The sequence below is a fragment of the Episyrphus balteatus genome, chromosome 3 (genome assembly GCF_945859705.1).
Source record: "Episyrphus balteatus chromosome 3, idEpiBalt1.1, whole genome shotgun sequence".
Classification (NCBI taxonomy): Eukaryota; Metazoa; Arthropoda; class Insecta; order Diptera; family Syrphidae; genus Episyrphus; species Episyrphus balteatus.
The window spans coordinates 40965239-40992856 of record NC_079136.1 but is presented as its reverse complement, the minus strand read 5'-3'; the positions used below and the strand labels follow the sequence as shown (position 1 = coordinate 40992856).

The 27618-nt window shown below is 31.6% G+C and overlaps 1 protein-coding gene and 1 long non-coding RNA gene across 4 annotated transcripts; both read left to right on the top strand.

Annotated features, from left to right (window-relative positions):
* Positions 1 to 4663: 4663 nt before the first annotated feature.
* On the top strand, positions 4664 to 9439 carry LOC129915506 (uncharacterized). Of its 3 annotated transcripts, XR_008772313.1 has the most exons (5): positions 4664 to 4910; positions 8009 to 8152; positions 8234 to 8619; positions 8680 to 8983; positions 9042 to 9439. It is a non-coding gene; the product is annotated as an uncharacterized LOC129915506 (long non-coding RNA). The 3 variants fall into 3 exon arrangements; XR_008772314.1 differs by lacking the exon at positions 4664 to 4910 and having other exon boundaries at positions 7935 to 8152; positions 8684 to 8983; XR_008772312.1 differs by lacking the exon at positions 4664 to 4910 and having other exon boundaries at positions 7936 to 8152.
* A 2418-nt stretch (positions 9440 to 11857) lies between these two features.
* LOC129914535 (cyclin-G-associated kinase) lies at positions 11858 to 25953 on the top strand. The gene is made up of 12 exons (XM_055993844.1): positions 11858 to 12114; positions 12576 to 12812; positions 12886 to 13016; positions 13093 to 13218; positions 18837 to 19175; positions 19245 to 20302; positions 20359 to 20741; positions 20801 to 21172; positions 21229 to 21485; positions 21545 to 22105; positions 22171 to 22332; positions 25104 to 25953. The coding sequence occupies exons 1-12, from the start codon at positions 11982 to 11984 to the stop codon at positions 25212 to 25214; spliced, it is 3870 nt and encodes a 1289-aa protein (XP_055849819.1). The 5' UTR covers positions 11858 to 11981; the 3' UTR covers positions 25215 to 25953.
* Positions 25954 to 27618: the final 1665 nt, after the last annotated feature.

Here is a 27618-nt window from a genome sequence, read left to right as displayed (position 1 = left end):
TTACTTTTTATCAATTTCTTTCTTGATTAAAGCCTAAAGCCTTAACTACATTGGCTCAAAAAGTGAAAAAGTACAAAAGTGAAAATTTTCAAACGCATTTTTGTATAGTTTTTCGGGAGGAAAAATTAAAACAAATGCTGCAGAAAGTTTATTTTTTGGTCTAAAATATAATTTCTATACTCTTTATCACAAAACAATTGCGATAGCCAGAAAAAAAATCTTTTCACTTTTGTAGTTTTTCAAAAAGTGGTGTATGTAGTTAAGCCTTTAAGCCTTAACTACATTGGCTTAAAAAGTGAAAAAGTACAAAAGTGAAAATTTTTAAACGCATTTTTGTATAGTTTTACGGGCTAGAAAATTAAAACAAATGATACAGAAAGCTTATTTTTTGGTCTAAAAAACAAATTGTATACTCTTTTTCACAAAACAATTTCGCTAAAGCCTGGTACGCTGCTCGCGCTAAATTTTAGCGCCCATACAAATTATCGAAAAATTTTAGCCGAGCTAAAATGAGTCCCATACAAATCTTGGCTAAAATTTAGAGCGAGCAGCGTACCAGGCTTAAGCAGAAAAAAAATATTTTCACTTTTGTACTTTTTCAAAAAGTGGTGTATGTAGTTAAGCTTTTAAACGCAGATTGAGCTAGCTCCCATACAAATTATAGACAACATTTAGCCGATTTTTTGATAATTTATATGGGAGCTAAAATTTCGCTCAATCTGCATAGGATGCTTAAAAACATGTTCCGCCCTCTGAATAAAAATTCTTGGCGAATAGTGTTCGAGAAAAATGCTCCCAATCAAAAAGTTTATGGAACTTTTGCACCTTTCTCGCTTTTTAATCATTATTAACCCTGTTCCTAGAAACTGAAAAAAAGTAGGTATATAAAAATACTTTTTTCTTTTTATTTAATTTTTTTGTAAATATGTTCCAACTCCTTGCAGTAATTTTAGTTTATTTTATCGTCAAAATTTAGCATCAAAAGTTTTCTACATTTACCAAATTCAGAAGGTAAATTTTACCACACAAAATGGGGCGGGTGAGTTTACCATATTTTGGTAAAAGGGGTATTCGTGAAATGGTGGTAAACCTGGTGAACGTTGTTAATTGGTGAGTTTAACTGCTATTTTACCACATTTATCATTAGGGGTATTCACACGATCCGATGCAACTGGTCTCTAGTATCATTGCAAAAGTGTAAAATCTTACAACACTACAACAACAAAATATATGGATTAAAATTTTACAACAGTCTTGCACTTTAGCTATACCCTAACCCTATTGCAAAATAAAAATACAATGGAGTAAAATTATTTTTGATAGATGGCAGCTCACCGTCACACAGTGGTTCCCAGATGGAAAAAACCCAAAAAAGTGAAACAATTTTTTCAATTTTTTTGATTTGGTTTTTTGATTAAAAATATATTTAAATACAGAATGCAATCAATTTTAATTTTTTGCATAGCCTGGGTCCCGAGTATACTTAGCTCAAACTAGATTCTTTATAATTTATATGATCAACTTTTGACGATTTTTTTTTAAGAATAGAGCTTTTAAATATTTGTCCTTAAGTCTACATTTACCATTTGTTGAATTTGCTTTTGAATCAGAAAAACCAGAATATTATATGAAGAAACCTCTAGAGCGAATAGTTTTTACTCTTTTTCGGCCTATAAAAAAAAGCTCCACGATGCTCCACGTTCATTTTAGTATTAATTTATAGCTTATGATATATACTATTTATGGTGTTAACACAAATGACCCATATTGACCCATTCTCCTGTAAGAGCTTCTTGAGTGTAGCAATGCGTTTCATTCAAACAGCACTTGAAATTGGCTTCTGGTATTACCGTTTCTAATTTAACGGCTTTTTTTGTAAAATAAAGTGGTTTACATTATAAGAGGTCTATGTAGCCATCACTGATAAACCAAAAAATAAAGAAAAATCAAAAATTTTCAAAAAAAGGGGAAAATATCAGAAAACGGTATAAATTTAACTTTTTTTGAAAACTTTTAATTTTCTTTGGTTTATCTAAAATTTAAACGGTATGTTTTAATAAAATGTTGAAATAAACTCAAACGAATTTAATTTTGCTCATAATCAACCATAGTTATAAAATAGCGGCACATTTTCTCAGCAAAAGTAAAAAGGCCTATTTTGATAGCTTTTCTAAAATGATCTCAAATGTAAGAAAACATTTTTTTTTAACAAAGTAAACTTAATTTATTTGTAGAGAATTAAATGAAGTTTTCAAATGTATCCTTAAATTCTCTGTAAGGTGATCCGTTGTTGAGATATTGATAGTCAAAGTCAAAACTATGGTTTTTGGTTTTCAGTCTAAAAAAATCGTAGAAGTTTGAAACAAAAAGAATTTTAAAATATAAATAAATAGCCTTTCTAAAAATGATAATCATTTTTTCGCAAAAAATGTTCCCAATTTCTTTAGAGAAAATTAAAAACAAAACAAATTTGGAAAATTTTGGTATTTGAATAATTCCAGATCTAGTTATTTTACCATTAGAAATAAAATATTTAGTTTTTAAATCCTAAAACTAGACGAATGTAGCTTTCACATGCTTTTTGTTTTGTCATGATACGATCATTTTTTACTGAGATACAGCCTATCGAAAATCACTAAAAAAAAAAATCACAATTTTTTGGGCTAGTAAAGGCTTGGCCACACCGGAGGGTACATGCGGGAGCGGTACGGGTAATTGTATGAAATAAATTTCAAACTGACATATCAACGTTCAGATGTGGAATTTTTTTCATACAATTACCCGTACCGCTACCGCATGTACCCTTCGGTGTGGCCAAGCCTTAAGTAAGTAGTAAGGTGCTATAATAGGTGTGTTTTTTTGTTTATCTATAGGGTCAATGTGGGTAAATGTAAACAATTTCATGTCTTTTTTTTCTTTCGACTTTAGATTTTTTTATGTTTTCACGGAACAACTTGAATGGTATCTTCAAATGCAAATATGAAATGATGGCAATTCTTCTTTATAAATATAAACAAATATTTCCCAAATTGTTTACATTACTGTCAAATATGGCATGTTTACAAATACCCCACCATGTTTGTGTTTTTTTGCAAATTCGGGGTAAATGTAAACGGTGGTATAAAATTTAGAATTTCCTCTTTATCATATGGATAACAACTTGAAAAACGTTCAAGAAGGTATTTGACAAAAACTTTTTCAAATTCCAATAAAAGTTTTTGTTTTCTTCCTTTGATTCTTTATATAGGCGCCCAATATGCATCCTGAGCAGCTCTGAACGTAATATTTTTTGTTTTTTTACGTCAAAGGCCGATTTTGCAACATCATCCACTGAAAATGATGGTGTTGGCTACTTTAAAATGTGACTCCGCGGCACTTTAGCAGTAGTAATTGACTTAAAATATGTTATTTTTATTAAAACCAATAATTTCACCAAAAATGTATGTTTATATTTACCCCCAGAATACGTTGTTTACATTTACCCATTATGAAAAATATTCTGGGGTAAATGTAAACACATGCAAATCGACATAAATGTCCTGTATTTTAAAATTTGCTTGTATCACATAGAATCTACATCAAAATTAAAAACAAAAAAATATTTGCAAATTATACTGACTTTATTGAATCTGCAAAAATATTTAATTTTTCTGAAAGACTAACGACTTGTTTGGCACTTTAAAAAATTATCTTTCACGGAAAATACGCTCGTCGAATGAATTCTCTCTTGACAGCAATGAGCTTGACGTATAAGTTAAAAGATACATGCGTCCGCGATTTGTACTTATGTATGCATCAAATAGATTTAACTGAAGCTTGTTATGAGCCATGTTTTCATTTACCCCTGTTTACATTTACCCACATTGACCCTATAGATTTTGTGCAAAAAAAACGACATCGGGATTTTTGAAATCCATGCAAACATTTGGCACCACTGTACATATACTTTGGCAGCTGTCTGTCAAAAATGTTGCTTTTGTTTTTTTTTTTATTTTAACTCCGAAGTGGGAAGGCCATTACATCCATGTTGGATGCAAACAAAAATTTTCATATGGCCATGGCATCCATGTTGGATTCAAAAAAATTGTTTTTTTTACAAAAAACCAAAAATTATCTGTATATTCTTAGCTACATTTTAAGACCATGACCATTAACATTAGTTGCGTCGTTCTTGTGTTATAAGCGTTTGAAGGTAGACATATTGAGTTTTTTTTTTCGATTTTTTAAAAATCAAATGTGAAAACTTTTTTATTTTTATTTCTAATTTTTCGAAAAAAAACTTTGGTAATTTTATATACATATCTGTTCAACAATCTTATCAGGATCCATTTAAGACTTTTATCTGAAAAGTGCATTGCGTATATCTCGAGATATTAACATTTCAATGCAACCATGTCAAACAAATTTTTGATTATTTTTTTCTATGAGAGGTTTTTTCAAACCTCGTTTTCTCCGCTTTTTTTTTTTTTTTTTTGTTAATATTTTCAGATATTTTTGTATGAACACAACAAATAAAGTACCTTGGCACTACTGTTTTTATGGAGAGAAAGTAAAATCTGGATAATTAGGTGTGTTTTTTTGTTTATCTATATAGATTTTGTGCAAAAAAACGACATCGGGATTTTTGAAATCCATGCAAATATTTGGCACCACTGTACATATACTTTGGCAGCTGTCTGTCAAAAATGTTGCTTTTGTTTTTTTTTTTATTTTAACTCCGAAGTGGGAAGGCCATTACATCCATGTTGGATGCAAACAAAAATTTTCATATGGCCATGGCATCCATGTTGGATTCAAAAAAATTGTTTTTTTTACAAAAAACCAAAAATTATCTGTATATTCTTAGCTACATTTTAAGACCATGACCATTAACATTAGTTGCGTCGTTCTTGTGTTATAAGCGTTTGAAGGTAGCCATATTGAATTTTTTTTCGATTTTTTAAAAATCAAATGTGAAAACTTTTTTATTTTTATTTCTAATTTTTCGAAAAAACTTTGGTAATTTTATATACATATCTGTTCAACAATCTTATCAGGATCCATTTAAGACTTTTATCTGAAAAGTGCATTGCCTATATCTCGAGATATTAACATTTCAATGCAACTATGTCAAACAAATTTTTGATAACTTTTTTCTATGAGAGCTTTTTTAAAACCTTATTTTCTCCGCTTTTTTTTTTTTGTTAATATTTTCAGATATTTCTGTATGAACACAACAAATAAAGTACCTTGGCACTACTGTTTTTATCGAGAGAAAGTAAAATCTGGATAATTATCTGGATTTTTCAAAAATCTATACAGATAAAGTTTTTGTTGTTTTTAACACGTAAATTGTTTTGATTTCAAAAATCTCGATGTCGTTTTTTTGCACAAAATCTGTATAGATAAACAAAAAAACACACCTAATAATTCTGAAACTTTTTAGTTTAAGTTTTAAAAGTATAAGAGAAATTCACATCACAAAAAAAAACAAGAAAAGGAAACAAAAATAATGAATATACTCGTATTAAGGCTTGGCCACACCGGAGGGTATGCGGTAGAGGTACGGGTAGCGGTAACGATATTTGTATGAAAAAAATTCTACATCTGAACGTTGATATGTCAGTTTGGAATTTTTTTCATACAAGTACCGTTACCTCTACCCGTACCGCTACCGCATACCCTCCGGTGTGGCCAAGCCTTTAATCAATACAACTTTTGAAAAAATGAGTAATTTTGAAGTATGACGCACAATTTTTAGATCACGATGAGAATTCGTTTTATTTAATTTATATAACAAATTTCAATCAAATCGGTCCACCCGTTCAGTTTTTATAGGTTTTTTCTACTTCCTCCATAGAAGTGCAAAAGTGTAACATTTTCTTAAAATAAAACAACCAAATATACAGACTACAATTTTTTTACACTTTTACACTTTTTCTATACCCCAAGCCTATTGCAAAAATAAAATACAATGGTGCAAAATTTGTCTATTGCAGTTGTAGTAGTATAAAAAAAAATTTTGCATTTTTACACCTTTTTGTTACGGGAAACCGACGAAGTTACGAATACCAGAGTTACGGGCGACAGAGTTACGGCCGTCAAAGTTACGCCAAACCGAAGTTACGAAAAACTAGAGTTACGAATTCTAAAGTTATGTTAAGCTATGACATGTGATTTTTGGGTTGGCAACAATTGCGAGGAACGACATGGAATTATGGAAATACAAACAAGAGATTAACATTTTTCTCATTGGTCAGAACTAAATGAGTAAAGCGAAAATGCGTGTTATTTAATCTTGTAAAATTAGATAGGTAAAGTTATACATATATGGTTTTGTTTGAAAAAAAAACATGAGTATACTTATGTAAGTTTGGGGGACATAATTGAATTTAACTTCTTATTTGTCCAAATAATAGGTGTGTTTTTTTGTTTATCTATATAGATTTTGTGCAAAAAAACGACATCGAGATTTTTGAAATCAAAACAATTTACGTGTTAAAAACAACAAAAACTTTATCTGTATAGATTTTTGAAAAATCCAGATAATTATCCAGATTTTACTTTCTCTCGATAAAAACAGTAGTGCCAAGGTACTTTATTTGTTGTGTTCATACAAAAATATCTGAAAATATTAAGAAAAAAAAAAAGCGGAGAAAACGAGGTTTGAAAAAAACTCTCATAGAAAAAAATAATCAAAAATTTGTTTGACATGGTTGCATTGAAATGTTAATATCTCGAGATATACGCAATGCACTTTTCAGATAAAAGTCTTAAATGGATCCTGATAAGATTGTTGAACAGATATGTATATAAAATTACCAAAGTTTTTTCGAAAAATTAGAAATAAAAATAAAAAAGTTTTCACATTTGATTTTTAAAAAATCGAAAAAAAATTCAATATGGCTACCTTCAAACGCTTATAACACAAGAACGACGCAACTAATGTTAATGGTCATGGTCTTAAAATGTAGCTAAGAATATACAGATAATTTTTGGTTTTTTGTGAAAAAAAAATTTTTTTGAATCCAACATGGATGCCATGTCCATATGAAAATTTTTGTTCGCATCCAACATGGATATAATGGCCTTCCCACCTCGGAGTTAAAATAAAAAAAAAACAAAAGCAACATTTTTGACAGACAGCTGCCAAAGTATATGTACTGTGGTGCCAAATGTTTGCATGGATTAAAAAAATCCCGATGTCGTTTTTTTGCACAAAATCTATATAGATAAACAAAAAAACACACCTAATATTGCAAAATTTTCTATTAATTAATATAATTATTCATAGCGTATTTTGTAATACCCACTTTGTTATTATTTATATTAAAATAATAAACAAACCACCCCTTTTTTTTACAGACGTTATTTTGGTGTGGTGAACTGTTGTTGCAATTGTTGCCAACCCAAAAATCACATATCATAGCTTAACATAACTTTAGAATTCGTAACTCTAGTTTTTCGTAACTTCGGTTTAGCGTAACTTTGACGGCCGTAACTCTGTCGGGCGTAACTCTGTTATTCGTAACTCCGTTACCATTTCTTTTGTTACACCGGATCGTGAATACCCCTATTAATTAAAACGTATTACAACAACTACATGAGTTCTTGCTTTTCATCAGGATCACGAATCGTGATCTTGCAAGATCTCATGTAGTTATTGTAATACGTTTTAATTAATGATCTATATGGATCAAATGATAATAAAAAACTGCTAATGGTTTACGCTACTCATGTCCCGTAATTTAGTTTCTTTTGATGTAAAATAATTTTGTGAAAATTAATTAACCCGAACAAAACAAAGAATTAAAAATGGAGGAACAACCCGTTTAAAAAAAACATCATGGATCTCATTCACGCTTCAATAGGTGTGTTTTTTTGTTTATCTATATAGATTTTGTGCAAAAAAACGACATCGAGATTTTTGAAATCAAAACAATTTACGTGTTAAATACAACAAAAACTTTATCTATATAGATTTTTGAAAAATCCAGATAATTATCCAGATTTTACTTTCTCTCGATAGAAAACAGTACTGCCAAGGTACATTACACTTATTAAATGTCAAATTCCATTAAACGACAGCTGCAGTTGACAGATATAATATGACAAAAAAAATATTATATTTAAAATTGAATTAAATTAGGAATAACAAACAACACAAATCAATGTAAGTACAAGTATATTTTTTGGAAAAACATAAAAATTGTACCATAAACTTTGTTTTTTTAATTTAATTTAATTATTTTAGGATTCACGTAATTGCAAGAGTGCGATATCTTCCACAAAACCAAAGAAAAAAAACCGGAAAAGCAGAAGGAAAGTAAATCAATTTATTAATACAATGAGATAGCATATTTATCTTTTTACTAGGAATTATTTCACAAAAGAAGAATTCTGTGTACTGTGTGCTTGTGTCTTAATCGTGTCGATACCTTCAAACCTCACAGCCAAATGTAATGTAAAATGCACTTGGAATGCCCGCTCGTTAGCGAAAACGTCTATTCTTTGACGATAAACATGGTTAAATGACAACAAAGCTCTTGTTTATCAATCGCCTCATTATGCCCACCACAAAAAGTCTCATAACTTTTTAAAAAGATACACGTCATGTCTGTGCGCTGCAAAAAAAAGCAAGTATAAACATACCTCCTGAAAAATATTCCTTCAGGAAATACTTTTCATCCCAAACAGCAGACAGCAACAAGCAAGACAATCCCAACCTTGCATTGCAGCTCATTCAATACCCAAATCCTTCGGCTCCCTAAAATCTCCCTCACTTTATGTAAATGGTATCAGAACCAAGACCCGTTGATTAAAAGCCATCTTAGAAGATCACTTCACTGCCTGTGCAAATGATGGTGTCCAAACTTGGACGACATGTGCATGTAAAGTGAAGTGTTGAAACAATGGCATCTTGAAAGTTGATGTATAAGAAATATTTAAAAGAACGTTATGGTAATTGTTTCAGAGCATCATTTAGGTCCCCAATTGGTTACAGGTAATTTTTTTATTTATTCTCCTTTATTGGTTCGATATATTCCTTATTCCTTCTTCAGATATAATCTGCCTGCATTGATGTCGTCCTGTTTCTTTAGGAAATGTCTTCTACAAATGGCTGTAAAGCCGAGATCCCGAGAAAATGATATCTGCATGAATTTTCTTCGCAATTACTTTCCCCTCCTTAACAGCTATGCAGGGGAAGGAATTAAGGCAGTACACATGGAGTCCCAACCCAACTCAACCAATCCCCGAGGACAACGTATACAGCAGACTTTTTAAATTAAGTTTATCCATGTATTATATTTGTTTATATTTTATAACTTTGTTCATTATTTAACGTTAGGCCCCCTTTGTGCCAACAAGATTTTGTAACTATCAATGTATCTTAGAAATAAGTTATTTTAAGTCAATTGTAAATAGCAAGTTCAATAAACCAAAATTGAATTGCAATACACATGGATAAACAAAAAAACATATTTGCAAGCTATCATTCTTGATCCAGCTGTGGGAGTCCTTACAAAGGCGGGAGATTTTGTTTTATCTTTTCTCCCCGAAACGTAATCTGTTTTCTCATTAAGATTTATTTGACCAGTTTCCAATCCGATATGAAAGTTAAATAAACAAATGTGTGCGCGCCTCACTGCATAATCTCAGAACTGTTTCTTTTTTGTTTGTTTTGTTGCTTGCTAGGTACTTATACAAGAAAAGTCTCATAACCAACTCCAAGTTGAAGCAGAACTCAAATATTCAATCTGGCGAGTGAATACAAGATTTTAAGAATTTCTGCAATAGGTTAAAGTATATTTAATATTTTGTGTTCTTCTAAAGAGAGCTGGAAAACTTTCAATAAAACAAGATACGAAAGTGTTTTGTTAAAAATAACTCAATCAATATCTGTTTAATATGTTTGAAATATAATTCTAGTTTCGCTAGTTCATTCCATATGTTTGGTTCATTTTTAGAGATGAAAAAAACTGTTTTGCTGAGGTTAACGCAGAAAGGGGATGATATGCCTTCTACGCCATTAGATGAAGCTAATGCCGAGGAAAAATCAACAAGAAAGAAGAAGAGCGACACGGAGCAGAATAAAATTGTAACCACATCACAATCCCAGTCACAGTCACATCAACCACCACATCCACTGCTGCTACCAAAGTCTGCCCAATCATCTCCCGCCGTCCAGTTTATGAAAGCAAAAGTTAAACTAGAAGCGGATCCAGAACTTGCGGAAGTTCATACTAATGCTAATTTTTTTTTATCATTCGCCACAATTAAAACAGAAAATCATTTCATGTGATCACTAAGTAATTTAAGTTTTTATTTTTATTAAGGATTATAAGTTTGGGTGTAGGGCTTGATTGAAAAAAATTACTGTTAAAACATATAAGTAAATTGAGTCTACATGAGGGATGATTTAATAGATTAAGTACAATTGAACAAATTTTACTTAATATTCCAACTGTTGTTAAACAAATTCGTTTCACTTTTCATATTAAATATACAATCAAAAAGTTAAAACAATATTGGTTCAATATAAACAAAACAAAATTAATAAATTTTATCTCATTCAATTCATTGTGCCACATGCGTATAGCTTCTCTAGACAAGAGTTCTTCATTATGCAAATAAGGATTTGCATGTTATTTGGTTGTTATTCACAGCATTCCTGAAAGTTTAAATAAGAAAAAGCACATTTTAAACCATTCGAAAATACAAAAAGTTCGCGACTTAGATACCTAATTTGATTGACTTTCATTCTCCAGATTGTCGATTTCAATGTTTAATTTCAAATTAAACATAATGCAGCAAAGCAGAAGTAGATGTATTAATAGACATAAACCTCCATCCTATCTTCAATAAACGTCTTGGTGACTGGAAAATGTTTTTGTTTATACAGGGGCAGGGAACTGTTGTGGGATGAAGTGGGCTTAAATAACGAGTGGCTTGGTTCTGGAAAAAATCAACAAGTTTTGGGTGGTAAATATTACCACCTCCAATGAAGTCTGTGTAGACGTCGACATTCTCAGATAGAGCCCTTCTTTTTTGTGTTCAAGTGGTGTTATGGCTGATGCAACTTCCTTCACAGTGGGCAAACCATGTGGTAGAATTCCTGGTGGTAGTTTGGAATGGAACCAAACACAGCGAGAGGAACATGATAATCGACAAAACAGGAAAAATTCTACGAATTTTTTTGTTTGTTTCTTTCTCTATGTTTTATTAAATTTTAATTTTTAAAATAAAAAAAGCAAAAGCAAACTTTTTGACAGACATCTGTCAAAGTTAATGTTCAGTGCTGCCAAATAATTACACGGATTTAAAAAATCTCGATGTCGTTTTTTTGCACAAAATCTATATAGATAAACAAAAAAACACACCTAATATTTCCTATAGATAAGAAGAGGGGCGTTCACGATCTATTGTAAAAAAATAAAATTTTACATTTTTACTAGGCCTGTTGCACCAGATCGTGAATACCACATTTACCCAGAGTTAACACCTTTTCATTTCATATTCTTAAAGTTTTTTAATAAAAATTTTGACAGCTCGATTACCACATTTACCACGTTTACGAGGGTTTCGTTAATACCCCTAATAACTTGCAGTTGATCATTTTTCTAGCTTCTAGAGCTGTGACTTGTGACTGCTTTCGCTCACGGTTACTACTAAACTCCTTTCACTCAATTGATTAAAAAGCGAATCTTTTTTAATTCCCAAGATGAATGATGCGCTATATTCACAATGGATTCTAAAACCCATCTGTACTGGCAACGCTTATCTACTTGTTTTCTGCTTCTTGTAGACAAAAACGAAGACAAAAAAAAAATAAAAAACAAAACGTCAAAAATGTAAAAAAAAGTCTCCAATTATATTCTCACTTCTTTTCTTGTACAACACTACTGTCATGGCGTAATTTGCTTCGGCTGGTTTTTGTGTGTTAATAAATTTTAAGTTTTTCGATTTGTGTTCATATATAAAAAAATTTCATCAAAATAAAGATGAGTGATTTCTTAAAATCAGCAATGGGTTATTTCAACTCTGGACCAAATGGTGAATCTGATAATGAATTTGTTGGTCAAACTGTAGAAATTGGTTCAATAAAATTACGAATCAAAAGAGTTATTGCCGAAGGTAAAACACATACAATTCCTTTTTTTTTCTTCTCTTGAAGTTGTTTTTTTTTTTTTTTTTATTATTATTTTCGTTATGCCTGGGTTGGTTAATCATATTGTGCGATTCACCCAAAAAGAACTACATGAACGTAGGGTTTTTTTTTCTTTGTTTGCATTCGGAGTGACTTTGTTCAGAGGAGGCTTTCACCTTTGACCAATTCGGTTTTTTCCTCCTCCATCGTCTAGGTTCGATGGGTTTTTTAAGTTGTTGTTTTTTTCTCCGCCTTCTTCTTTTCTTTAATGCATTGATCCTAATTTATATCCTTTGTTATAAATCAATAAAACAAAAACACTGTCAGCTGGTTTGTTGGATTAATAAATTGATTTTCATTTCTTGTATCTGTTTTTTTTTTTTCTTGGTTTGGTTGTTTTTTTTTTTCTCCATCATCGTTGCATTGGATGGAATCATCATCGGTGTAGGTGGTTTTGCATTCGTTTATGTGGCACAAGACATTTTAAGCGGAAAGGAATACGCCCTCAAAAGACTCATTGGCGCTGATAAGCAAGCTTGTAGCAATATTATCAATGAGATTAATATACACAAACAAGTGTCGGGACATGCGAATGTCGTGGCATTTATTGGTGCTACATTCATTGATAAAACAAGTGGTCCACATGGAAGGGCTGAGTATTTGTTACTTACAGAACTTTGTAAAGGTAATCATTTGTCGTCTATTCTGGAAGAAAGCATGATTCTAATTTTTATTTTATTTTTGTGTGGTATTAAAAGGTGGCTCATTGGTTGATTGCTTGGGAAGTTCCATGGATCCAGCTTTGGTGCTTAGAGTATTCTATCAAGCTACAAAAGCTGTTGGGCATTTGCATGCTCAAAATCCTCCCATAACACATCGGGATATAAAAGTTTGTTTTCCAAGTTGTTTCCGGTGTTGTGTTTTGTTTTTTTAATGATAAGCTTTTTTGTTTTTCTTGTTTACAGATAGAAAATTTCTTACTGGGCAATGACAATCAGTTGAAATTATGTGACTTTGGTTCAGCAACAGTGCAGATATTCGAGCCAAATGTCGATTGGGGTGTTCAGCAGAGGAATGTTTTGGAAGATCAGGTAAGTTGATTATAGACTCTTTATTTTTATTCACGATAATGAGTAAGACAGAAAGTTTTGTGTAGCAGTTTGTTATGATAAGCGGATAGTAAAATAAAAGGTTGATAACAAATTAATAATAAATTTTAGTTATAAAATTTAATGTAGGGTTTATTTTGGGAAACTTTTACGCAGTTGAGTAAACATTTTAACTTTTCGCAACAACAAAAATTTGATTTTGAAGGTTTTGAATGAACAACAACAACCTGTGTGTGTTACCACCAAGTTCATAGGCTGGAGTTATAGCTATTTCACGGGGACCAACCCGATCATCAGACTCCCCTCAGTGGTGCTAAGTCGCTTATGTTCAATTGATTTTGAAAATTGCCCGAGCTGGGCTTGAACTCACGACCTAGCGGTTGGGAGGCCGACGCACTACGCTTCGATTTTGTTTATTTTTTTGTAATTATTGTTAAATTTGAAATTTAATCCATACGTTTTCTTTATAAACAATAACATGAGAACATTTTTTGTTTATTCTAAGCAGTTGTTTGTTGTTTAAAACACTATTCCACAAACACAGTTACTAATAAGCAGGGATAGGATCTTGTGGACCTAAAAACTTAAAAAAGGCAAAATAAAACTCCCAAAAAGGCATAAAAAGGCATTTATTGAGAGAAAGAATGTAATATTATATAAATTTATTGTAGTAATTTTGAACAATAATGAGTTAAATTTTCAGGTAAAAAGCGCCTGCGATTGTCCCTTAATGGGGACTTATCACGAGTCGATTTTTGCCGTGCGGCGAAGCTTTTCGACTCGTGTGAACGTAAGCTGCAGGTGACTAAAGTGACAATACCCATGGAAAAATTCTAGTCGATTCAAGTCGTGCGACATATCGCGCGGCTAAAATCGATTGGTGAAAAGTCGGCATAAGAGTGCTTTAAAGGAGCTAAAAGATCTCTCTACATATGTAGAGACGAGTGGAGCCCAATTAAAGCACTCGACATCACCCACTTCAACATTTGGGAGCTATTGATTTGTGTCCCGATTTATTACTCAATTTACTTGTCCACCTCTCTCGAGTCCCTTATTTGCCAAAAAACTTGATTTGTACTTCTCAACAACATCTTTTGCGACTGCCCCTTTCGCGGCTTCCAAATCTCTCTTGATTCTCAAAATCTGGAGAACTTCTACAGTCGTATATTGTAAATTGAGTAAGTTAGCTTTTGAGCCCTGATACGTGTCGGTTGCCGGCCGCACAATTGAACATAGAAGGCAATAAATTTTGTTTGTGTGGGGTAATTAGTGAATCCTTAATATAGATATATTGAGTAAGTTAGCTTTTTGTTTGTATTTGAGTGTTTTGTGTGTAGGCATTATTTTAAAAACGCTAAAAAGATAAAAAACATGGAAAAAGTCAAAAAAGGTAATAACAAGAGAAAAGGCAAAAAAAGGCAATAACGAAAGAAAAGGCAAAATAAAATACATATATTTGGTACGAGGGGGACGTGAAACGTGTTTGTTTTTAATCTATAATGTTGTACGATTGAGCAAGGCAAAAAGGCAAATTCCACAGCATCCTATCCCTGCTAATAAGTCAAAACATGGCTTATATTAAAACAAAAATAAATTTATATGTACCTAACATATACAGCTGTGTTCAAAATAATAGTAGTGCCTGCATCAAAATAACATTTTTTATAATTACGGTGCTTCTACGGTTAAAAATTTAGTTTCTTTGATGTCAAAGTTTGTAACGGTCAATTACTAATAAATGTATCATAGTTTTAAAATGAAAAAGAAGGTTCCAAATAATTTTTCATTGACTTTTGGTTGTTCTTTCTAATTTGACCTGTTCAAAATAATAGTAGTTAAAGTTATTTTTGAAGAATTTAAAAGCGGTTTATAACATAGAATATTTATTTTTGGTTTAAAAGTAAGTACTCATATAATAGGAACAATTTTTCAACAAAAAACGATTTGTTTCGGTTTTAATCTATTTAAAGTTCGAAGTGCAAAACACTTCAGTTCGGATAGCGGAAACTTTTACGAAAGCTGCTTGAAGAAGGGAAAACCTACTTGGAAATTCAAGGTCTTATGAGGATGCTCCCCTGCAATGGTAGCCAATGCAATAAACTCAACGAAAAACCCCAAACGCGCGGTAGAAAAAGAAAAAAGACCGTCGTAGATGACAGGCGTACTGTCCAGATGAGCAAAGCTGAGCCTTCAGCATCGTCGTTTCGAATCCAGAAGGCTTTAAGCCTGGATTGCAGTGCAGTGAACATTCGGAGGCGACTGTTAGAGACTAATTTGTACGCTTGAAGTCCACGAAAAGTTCTGTGAAACATGTTAAAAAGCGTATCCAGTTTGTAAAAGATTACATAAACTGGCCAGCGAAGTAATAGCGTAACATATTGTTTACTGATGCGAGCAAATTTGTCCTCTTTGGTGGTACTGGATCTCCAGAATACGTCCGACGTCCACCCAATACGGAATATGTTCCAAAGTATACGACGGAAAAAGTTAAACATGGAGGGTCGAAAATTTTAGTATTTTAACATATTTCTTTGTTAACAGCGGTACTTTATGTGAACTTCAAGCGTACAAATTAGTCTCTAACAGTCGCCTCCGAATGTTCACTGCACTGCAATCCAGGCTTAAAGCCTTCTGGATTCGAAACGACGATGCTGAAGGCTCAGCTTTGCTCATCTGGACAGTACGCCTGTCATCTACGACGGTCTTTTTTCTTTTTCTACCGCGCGTTTGGGGTTTTTCGTTGAGTTTATTGCATTGGCTACCATTGCAGGGGAGCATCCTCATAAGACCTTGAATTTCCAAGTAGGTTTTCCCTTCTTCAAGTAGCTTTCGTAAAAGTTTCCGCTATCCGAACTGAAGTGTTTTGCACTTCGAACTTTAAATAGATTAAAACCGAAACAAATCGTTTTTTGTTGAAAAATTGTTCCTATTATATGAGTACTTACTTTTAAACCAAAAATAAATATTCTATGTTATAAACCGCTTTTAAATTCTTCAAAAATAACTTTAACTACTATTATTTTGAACAGGTCAAATTAGAAAGAACAACCAAAAGTCAATGAAAAATTATTTGGAACCTTCTTTTTCATTTTGAAACTATGATACATTTATCAGTAATTGACCGTTACAAACTTTGACATCAAAGAAACTAAATTTTTAACCGTAGAAGCACCGTAATTATAAAAAATGTTTTTTTGATGCAGCCACTACTATTATTTTGAACACAACTGTATGTATATACAGGGTAATTCGCAGTAGAGTACAGCGAATAGGGTGGTTGAAAATATTATAAACAAATTTAATGAAAAGGACACTAATCCTTCAGTTGGGAAATGAAATCAGGGGTGGAATCGGCTATTGTGATTTGTGATCAAGAAAAAAACAATTTGTGTTTTGTGATTATCGCCGATCACAAATCACAATGGCCGATTCCATTCCAGGTTTTTTGTTCGAATTCATCGTTCCCATTTAGATTTTAGTTGATGTTTGAAAATTTTCAAGTCTTGTCAAAGCTGGCGGAAATGAGTTTTCCTGTAAAACATCTTACGTTGAAGAAAGGTCTAAAACTAAAATAATTTGGTATCAAAAGTTTTGTTTCCACTGCTGAAAAATACTTCAACACATTGTTTTCGTGAACACTCATAGTGGGTCCCGCAAGTCCGTCTGTCTGTCTGTCTGTCTGTCTAGCCTAAAGGGATGAACAAATAAACATCAAATATGTATGTTCGTTTTTTGGCGAATATCCGTAGGGGTTTTTGGAATAATTTTTTTGTCCAAAAATAACGGTACGATTTTGGAAAAGTTTAATTTTCTTGAAAACGGCTCCAAAGATTTTGTTAAAAAATCTCCACAACTAATAATTCCTTTTAAACAACATTTTTTATAGAACAAAAATTAGTCATAAATATAGTAAGTTAAAAATTAAATTTTGAAAAAATTAATATTTGGATAAAAAAAAAATTGAATTTTTTTTTGAAAAGCCAAATTTTTAAAAACGTGACATTGAATTTTTTGGAAATTTTGGTTTGAATTGTTGATTAATTATTGCCAGAAAATGGCATACCAATTTTATTTAAAATTTTTTTGTTTTCAAAAAATTATTCATAAAAATTAAAAAAAAAAAAACGCTCTAACGATTTTGAAAATATTTCTTCTAAAAAAAATGCATCCTAATAAAAAAAAACTTGGGATGTTTTCAATTAGGCATTACCATAAAGAAGTATTCCCATAATCAGTACTGCTAGAGTAAATGCACGGTCTGATGTATGTATGTAGGTATAAGGTTACTTCACTATATAAATTATTATTTATTACATTAAAAATATGTACTACTAAACAAAATTTTAATCTTAAATAATATGAATCCAACATTTTGCAGAAAGAAAGATCAGAATCTAATAAAAATTCCCAATGCTCCTTAAAGGCTGTTAAGATGGTAGAACTTGCAATATTTTCTTCCTTCTTTATTGGTTTTTTTCTTAAATATTTTTATAAACTATAAATACTCTCAGAAAAGTGTAAACAAAATAAACTGATTAGGTCTTAGGTGAACAAAAAATCAGAATTGTTAAATTGTTGAAAATTTTAAGGTATATGGAATCTTTTGTCAGAGCTTTGAAAACATTATAAGATCTTCAAATAGTCAGTTCTTACAGCACGATCCTCCCTACAGACACAATTTGTGAGAGTCACAAGCACAAGAATTCTAAAAATTGTGATTACCTATACAACAGGCCACAAGCATAAATTCTTTTTGTCATCTATGTATGTATATTTTAATAATATAGCCAATATTCAAAGATCGAACTCTAGTTAAAATTCGCTATGATTTCAGCACGGTACAAAAAAGTGAGTTCATTTTCAATCTCTTCTAAATTATTCAACAGGAAATTTATTTTTCGTTAACATTTACATTACAATAATTCTGTTTTCCGAATTACCAACACACAGGCATCTTCAAAACGGAATTAAATGTCATAGGCAAATGTGTAAAACTATGTAAGACAACCCTTTTAAAAAATTTTATATAAGCGATGGAAATGCGATGGAAGTGCCAACAATTTTTTTTTTCTGATTGTGATTCACTTTTTTTCTTATAACAGAGTCAATGCATATCGGTAGACGAATGTATTTGCTAGCATCATGATATTTTATTGTAATATTGATTTGATTCGATATTAGTTTATGAAAAAAATCTGTTGCTTATTCAGGATTTTTTTCTAGATTTTTTCTAAGATTAATGATGATGAATTTTCTTACAACCTGCAATAAATTAAAAAAAAATCGAATCATACTTTGTAACTCTTAAGTACACAATTACCTACCTGTGACGTCATTAGGTTGCACTCAAACAATTTTAATCAATTAATTCAAAACATTTGAAATTTTCAAAAATCGAAAGAAACTTTACTTCCATTCAATTTTTCGGTTCTATATGAACTGAAATTAACGAGAGACTATTGAGCTTCGCATGTCAAGAGTCTTCATTTCAAATAAAAATATTTTTTAAAATTTATGTATCTTCCAAAAATATTGATTTTCATTTGTGAGCTTCATGCTTCCCAGTTTTATATTAAATTTATTTTTTTGGTTACAAACAGCTAACAACAGTGACCACACCGATGTATAGATCTCCCGAAATGCTTGACACTTGGAACAATTATGTGATAGGCCCCAAACTAGATATCTGGGCTTTAGGATGTGTCCTTTATTGTTTATGTTTTCAAAAACATCCATTCGAAGATTCAGCCAAGCTACGAATTACAAACGGAAATTATACAATGCCATCAGATTCCAGATTTAATTGTTTCCATGATGTCATCAAAGGATGCCTAACAGTGAACCCCTCAAATAGGTTTAATATTTCAACAATTTTGGATCGTTTGGCAGCGATATCGGAAACGAAAAATTGGTCATTAAAGGGACCAATTGAATTGGTGGTAAGTAATTTTTTTCTTCTTAAAGTTAATTAAAATAAGAAAGAAGCTAACATGTATGTTTATTTAAAGGGTAAACCAATAGTAACACCACCAAGTGGTTCGCCGGAACACAGTCCAGCAACAACAAATGGACCTGTGCCGTCTCCACTTCCCTCACGACCTCCACCACCAAGGCCTACACATTCTACCAATCTATCGGCCTATTCAGACAACAATGCCTCAGATAGTTTTCCCCAACATCAACAGCAGCGTCCAGCAAGACCATCACCAGCTGCTGCCACCAACAACATGCAACAATACAATTACCAAGGTCAAAATCTACCACAGGCACCACCCAATGCAGCTGGCGCCGCACAAACAGGAAGCCTTTTCTCCTCAATTCGAGGTGGTGCCGGCAGTTTTCTCAAGAATCTCAAGGACACCTCCTCAAAAGTTATGCAAACCATGCAACAGTCAATTGCTCGAGTTGACATCGACATAAGCTACATTACATCACGTATCTTGGTGATGCCATGTCCCTCTGAAGGCTTTGAATCTGCCTACAAAACGAATAACATTGAAGACGTACGGTTGTCCATCGAAAGTCGTTATCCACCGGCAAAAGTAAGTGTCTACAATTTTGGCAATCGAAACTGTCCACGTCTACCTCCACCGGTACGGACAGTTGAGGCCGGCTCAATATACACATGCCCTCAATCCAAAGCACCGCATTTACATGGAATGTTCTCTGTTGCCGAAGATATGTATGGTTTCTTGACTGCAGATCCAAAAAGTATTGTAATCATTCAGACAAGTGATAGTGGTGGCTGCAGTGCAGCCACAATGGTGTGTGCTTTGCTCATGTACAGCGGACTTATTCATGAACCCGAAGATGCTGTTCAAGTGTTTGCTGTCAAAAGACATCCAATTAATCTTAGGCCTTCAGAGTTTCGTTATTTGTACTATTTGGGTGATATTCTGAGAACAACACCACTTCTGCCGCACTACAAGACTCTTAATGTGGTTTCGCTAGTGTGTCAACCAGTTCCACGAATGACAAAAGCTCGTGATGGTTGCCGAATGTACATCGAAGTCTATTGCAATGAAAGGCTTCTAATGAATACAGTTCAGGATTATGAAAAAATGAAGTAAGTTTTGGAATGTTTTTGTATAAGTTTTGGAATTCATTTTAAACTCTTTTTAGATTATATTTATCTGGACCTGGAAAAATCGTGCTACCAATTAACCTAACTGTTTGTGGAGATCTTACAGTTGTTCTCTATCATGCACGCAATGCTCTCAAAGGGATGGGTCGTCCTCAAGGCTTGAAAATTTGTCAATTACAATTAAACACTGGCTTCATACCCGAACAGGAAACCCTAATTACTTTCACAACCAACGATTTGGATGAATTACCTGACCAGGAACATGTTCCATCTAATTTCACTGTGTCTCTCTCGATTGTCGTTACTGACAATGAAAGTCGCCCGTCAAAGAATCCACCCTGGTTACCGGCTAAACCAAAACGTAATCCAATTAATCTATTTAGTTCACAATTGGAATATGTAGAAATGGTTGATAATTTTGGTAATCATACAAAAATATATGATTCCCCAGTCCAAAATAAATTGTTTGTTCTTTTTTAGTTACTAAACCAACTGCGGGATCTGTACCCGAACGCCCACGCCAGCCACCACCATCAAGGCCAGCACCACCCATACCCCATATAGAAACTACAACCAATCCGGTTTCAGATGTATCTGAGCAACAAACAGAAGCACCCTTGGTAATGCCAGACATTACAGAAAATAGCAACGAGCGTCCATATGCAAGTACATCGCCAGCTCCACCAATCGATTTGCTGAATTTAGGAGGAGGAGGAAGCCAATCAATGACTCAGAATCCAGCAACATCTCAAAGTCAGCCTCATATTGCATCGACAAAGGAGGCTAGCTTTGATTTGTTGGGATCATTTGATTCAGGTGATTTGCGTTCAGCTCCAATACCTGATATTTTGGGTAAAGATTGTAAAACTTTGTTTGAATTTTGAAAATTAATTTTCTTTTTCTTTAAGATAACACCCAACCAAAATCAACAGCTGGATTAGATGATATATTTGGATCAATTAGTGCACCGGCCACTGCAACGGGGGGAGAATTTAATTTAGACTTTAATGCGTTTGCATCAGCGACACCAGCTCCTAGAGTGACTCCATCGGTTCCAATGAGTTTTCCACGATCACCAGCTGCATCGGCTGCAACACCTTCATTTACAACAACAACTGTTGGTGGTAACAGTCAAGTACCAAGCAAAGAAACATCACCACAACAAGTTAGTTTTATATACAGCCAAGATCTTATTTAATTGATTTGTATTTTTATATGATCTAGCCTAAGGATCCTTTTGCTGACATAGCTAATTTAGCTTCTGGATTAAATATAAATTTTAATCCCAATACTCTTAGTAATAATAAAACACCTGGTACAACACCAGTGGCTAATAGTCCCTATACAACTCAATTCTCAAGTCCTACACACAATTATGCACGTAACAACAGTAATACTGCAACATCTGGAGGAGGAATAGTACCACCACCACAAGTGAATCTTTCAACACCATCGCCGTCACATAATATTAAATCACCTAATGGTGGAATTGGTGTACAATTCCCTAGCCAACCAATTCCGACTGCAACACCATCACCATCATCACAACCGCAACCATCATCGGCGAATAGTAGACCAGATTATAGTAGATCACATTTTGAACCAAAAACTCCAGCTAGTGCTGGCGGAACACCCAAAAATGCTGATATATTTGCTGATATTCTAGGAGAACAGGGTTATAAATTTGGTAGTAAAACACAACATGGGCCAAGGTCGATTAATGAAATGAGAAAAGAAGAACTTGTTAAAGATATGGATCCTGATAAATTGAGAATTATGGAATGGGTAAGTTGGATTGTTGTTGATGGGTGTTTTGTGATTTGTTGTTATTTTTTTTTTCTATTTCATAGACGGAAGGAAAGAAAAGTAATATACGTGCTTTATTGTGTTCACTGGACACAGTGCTATGGACGGACGCCAAATGGAAAAAGTGTGAAATGTCTACTTTAATTACACCAGTTGATGTGAAAAAAGCTTATCGTAGAGCATGTTTAGCAGTGCATCCGGATAAAGTGAGTATATGATATTTATTTTGTTTTTAAACTAAAATCTACTAAAATTGCTTAAATTGCTCATTATATCGAAGAGAACTAAGCTTTTCGTTGTAAAAAACGAATTTCTATCGTGTAAATGATATCAACTCGACTATTTTTGTCGATATCGACTGGACGATAGCTATTTACCTAACAAGCCAGTTTTTAACATTATAATTATTTTATTAAATTTGTATATAAAAAGTTATACAAATTTAAGCAACTTGAACTCGAAGAACGATTCCGTATGACCCGTTCGCGAATTCTATTTTCTCTGCCTATTATAACAATACTTCTCAGCCATCCCAAAATCATATTCATTTTCTCTGATTGTTCGTATTTTCCATTTCACGCCAGATTATTTTCGGTATTTTTCAAAATTAAATATGAAGAGCCTTGGTGGATTTTTTTTTCTTCCACCAAACTTGGATTGTAGTCCAGGCAAATTAGTAAAAATATGGTCATGAAATCGCATTTTTTGCGGGACAAAATTTTTTTTATGGTATGTGTTCTAAATATGATGGTTACAATAAGGATTAAGGGCTCATTTTATAGATGATTAACGCTCTGTGGACACACGGGTGCGAATTTGGTAGGACAAAAATAAGTGTCTTTATAAGGGTGAAAATAAATTTTTTTTTTTGGAATTGTGAACACAATATTCGAATTCCTCGGAAAATTCTACATCAATTTCATATAATGATTCTCTATAAAATAGGGAGACTGAAAAAAATTCTAGCAACATGAAAAAGTATAAACCAAATTCGCAAAAAAGAGGCGTGTCTACAGAGAGTTAAAAGACCTTTAATTCATTTTTGAAGAATAACCCAAAAAAATCAAAAGTTCCTAACCTTGCGAGACAAACCTGGACTTTGAAGGACTATAAAATTGAGCTTAACTGACTCCCGGAATTGATGTGTACATTATTTTATAGATGATTTTATTATGAATAAGACTGTCATGGGTCATGTTTGGTTAAAATGAGTAAACATTGAGCCATTTAATAAAAACCGCACCAACCTATGTTCGAAGATGGCGGCTTCTCCCGACGTCCTATCATCCCAACAAATTGACTTTTATGATAGGGACATACACCCAAACACATTCTATGAAAAAATTTTGTCTCGCGAAAAATGCTATTTGATTTACTAATTACTAATTTGCTGTTCTATTGCTATATTAGTTGTGTTTTGTTATTATCGTGATCCAGATCAGATCATTGTTTTAATTAGCTTTACAACAAAAGCAGGATCTGGCTTTCTTATTGTAACGCTAACAAATACAATGATCCGATCTAGATCACAGGAATAATAAAACACAACTATTTTTAAAGCAATGAAAACTACACTTTTGTGCAGTGAGCTACATTATGTAGGTTATGTGATAAATTTCGACTCGAAAAAATCGAAGTTCACTGAGAAAGTATTTGATTGAATGCGTTCCATAAAATTTTATTTCTGAACATGTTGCCTTCGAGAATTTCAACTGTTTCAATTTGTTTTTATGAGGTAAACACGATATTATTTCACGGTAAAGATCCCAACATACCAAAATTTGCGAATTAGACATGTTCAACAGTTCAATACAATGCTTAAAATATGTTAAATGTGTTGCCTTACGTTACAAATATTGAAAAATACTCAAAAATTAGCACTTCAGCCAAGAGGAATAATACCACTCATTTGACCATCATGAGACTCATCTTAACATACTTATTAATTAACCTTTAACTTCCCTCTTTTATCTTTAACTGTTACAGATAATTCTAATCACATTGAGAAATATTCATTTTGTCAAAATACGTATTTCGATGATTGTATACATATATGAATATTATTAAAAAAAATTAAAACTACAGCATACAAAATTAATTGCTTCGATTAATTGGTCAGTGTTAGAATTTATTCGTTACCGTAAAGAAAAGCAAAATGTTACGCATACGCCACAGTGACAAATGATATAATAATATTTTTATACACAGGTATAAAGATTTTTGCTGTAAGGGCTCAAGGATTTTTAGTTCCAAAATTGATGTTTTTAACTTCAGATTTCAATTCTAGAGCTCGTCAAAAGTTTGGTCAACTTCCGGAAATAGAAGAATTTTCCCGCCAAACTTAAGATTTTATTGGAACATTCTTTTTTTTTTTCTTTGTTTGTTCCGAATATCGACACAACGCCAAAACCAAAATTTAAATTTTTTAAATAATTTCTCTCGAAATAGTCACTTCATCCTATTTTTTTGGCAATGGGGCTAATGGAAAGACCTTTGGAATCCAACGCGTCATTTATCCCTTATTCTTTCGCGCTCAGAAATTTTTTTAACAGATTTTGAATGAAAATCACTAAAAATTAAGTTCTTGATGTTTAATCTTCCAAATTTAATCAAATCAGTGCAATAGATCTCGCCAAACTAACTAATTTAAGGTGTGCGTCTAATCATGTGAACCGAAAAAAGCTGCCCTTTTTCCTACATCACGGACAAGAAGGACTAAAAAGTACCGTTAACTTCCACTCACCCACTATTTCTTTTTGTTTTTCTATTAAGAACTAAATAACCATTCTAATAAATACAATTTTTTTGGTTATTCTTGCACACACACAAAAAAAAAATGAAATTTATGTAAACGAAAATTGGTGCGTCTAACCATGTGAACCGCACTGTACGTGTTTCAACACATGAGATGAACCACCTATTATGTTAGAATTTCTTTTAATATTTTTCTTAACTGTACTTTTTTCTTCTTTTTCAGCACAACGGTACAGATAATGAAGAAATAGCTAAACTAATTTTCATGGAGCTGAATAATGCTTGGAGTGATTTCGAAAACGATTCTACTCAACAAAATATGTTTAATTCATAAGCCTTAATATAGTGGACCCGCTAAATTTGTATTGAATATATTTTTATTTTCTACTTAGCTCGTATACAAACAAAAAAAAAAAAAAAAACACTGTTATAAGAATTTTTCAAGAGTTAAAATAAATCCTATCACTCTATATTAAAAAAAAAATGAAAACACATACAATTCAGCGCCATAGTGAGAGCAGAATAAAGATGCTTTTTTTTATATAAATAATATAAACAAATAAATAAATTAAATTAAATGAATGTTATGTTGCCAGGACAGATTACTTAATTTCTATAAACTATTTTATATTTACACGTACTTTCCTTTTATATAAATACAAAATAAATAAATAAAATATATATAAGCATACGGAAATATGCTAGAAAATAAAAACAAACAAAAAATAAAATCATTATGTAAAGGTAGTCTTTCCAGTTCATGTTCTGCATTTAAATTAATTAATTTTATAAACAAATAAGTTAGTCTTTTATTATTTTCCATAAAAAAAAATCTATTCAAAACACAATGCTTCTTTATTAAAGTGTGCTGTATTTTTTCTGTTCCCTTTTCTATATTTTTGAGATTAAGTTGGTCGCCTATGCTCTTTTTTGTTTTATTCTTAGTAATTAAGTGAGGAATTATATTTTTTTGTATTATTTTATAGTAATTTATATAAAATTGGATAATCATAAAGTAGAGACTGTTTAAGTTATAAATTATTTAATTCGTTAAAAAAAAAACACCACACACATATAACACACGCATATATATAAAGAAAATCTATATATACTGTCCACTGTTATTCGAAAAAATAAAATTAAACGAAAAAGATAACACACAAGTTCTATTTATATACTTAAACAATTATTATAATGCTTACATTATATTTATAAAAAAAAAGTAAACTAATTATTTTCTTAACAAATTTTACTTCCTAAAAAATAAATAAAAGAAATTATTATTAGATAGTGAGTTAAATGTTATCATTATTAGTATTGAATTGAATTCATTCCAAAATTTAAAAAAAAATAAAAACAATTAAAATTAGAGAAAAAATCAAATGAAAAAAAAATGTGCATAGAAATAAAAAAAAAAAAATAAAGAAAAAAGAATAAAATATATATTTAATATATAAATTATATATTAATGCAATATTAATGTTATTAAAATATATTCATAAAAAAACATTAAAAATATATATATTTAAAATCAGAAGAAGGTAAACACAATTATTTAAATAAAACAAAAATACAAAAAAAAATATATATATTGACAGAAGTAATTTTTGCTAAAGCTTTGTAAATTAAGTTAAATTGTGAGGGCATTGCATTGAAATGCATGTGTTGTATATATAATATAATATATATATATATATAAATGTTTATGTAAATGAAACATAATCTAATTTTGTTGTTATTTCTATTTATTTGTATAGTTTATTTGATTGAAGAACGATGACGGACAGTTAAGAAGAAGCAAGTCAAATTTATAATTTCTTACAAGAGTCCCAAAACCTGACCTGAGTTATTTTGAAAACAAAATGATGAATACATTTGAATTTGCTATACAAAATTACACAAAATGGTAAGCTATGCATTCTTTAAAATATTAAAGGATTCGAAATATTAAGAAAATATAATAATATTACTAAGGAAGAGAATTCGTAAACTATGGGATCATTAAATCTGTCTTTTGGATAGCTCGTAGTTCATTTTAATACGATTGCGTATCCAGTACTTCATTTTATTGTGTGATAATTAGAATTGAAAAACATAAAACCTACGCTAAAACTAGTGATTTCAGTTTAATTTAGTAGTTTACTGTGGTGTATACGTACTTTTTTTTTTTTTGACAATTATTAACTATAATTGCAATTTCTTTATATCTTAAACAATTAAACAGACGAGTTAACAGTTTTTAACGTTTTCTCTAATTTAAAATGGTTAAAATAGCCATGGCACGTTAACTTATGGAATGTATACAAATTATTTCAGCTAAAGAAAAGCTATACCAGACATAGATTTAGTTTTTTTAATTTCCGACTTTTTCGTTGGCTCAATTAGTTTTACTTTGTTTATGTTTTATGTAAGTTTTATTAACGACTAAGATACAGAAGAGGCTTACAGGCATGTTACACTGTATAATAACTTGTGGTTAAAAGTAAGATCAAAAAGTAAAATATACTGCGAATACATAAAAGCTAGTGAGATACGAAAAATCAACTTAACTTAAGTTGAAAACTTAGAGATGGTGGCTACTTAAGTTCTAAAAAAGTTTTATATAAAATTTTGTACCGAATTGCAATTTTATTTTACCTTGGAAATTAAGCTGTAATAACGATGCAAATTCTTAAAGATTTTCCTTTGAGTGCAGATTGCGGAAGAAAAAATTCATACAAATGTTATAAATGAGTCTT

What these genes read in the sequence shown, in the direction of transcription:
- LOC129914535 (XM_055993844.1), top strand. Translation starts at nt 11,982, where the DNA reads ATGAGTGATTTCTTAAAATCAGCAATGGGTTATTTCAACTCTGGACCA. An exon ending in ACTTACAGAACTTTGTAAAG is followed by an intron (nt 12,813 to 12,885) that starts GTAATCATTTGT and finishes TGGTATTAAAAG; the next exon opens with GTGGCTCATTGGTTGATTGC. An exon ending in AGGGACCAATTGAATTGGTG is followed by an intron (nt 19,176 to 19,244) that starts GTAAGTAATTTT and finishes GTTTATTTAAAG; the next exon opens with GGTAAACCAATAGTAACACC.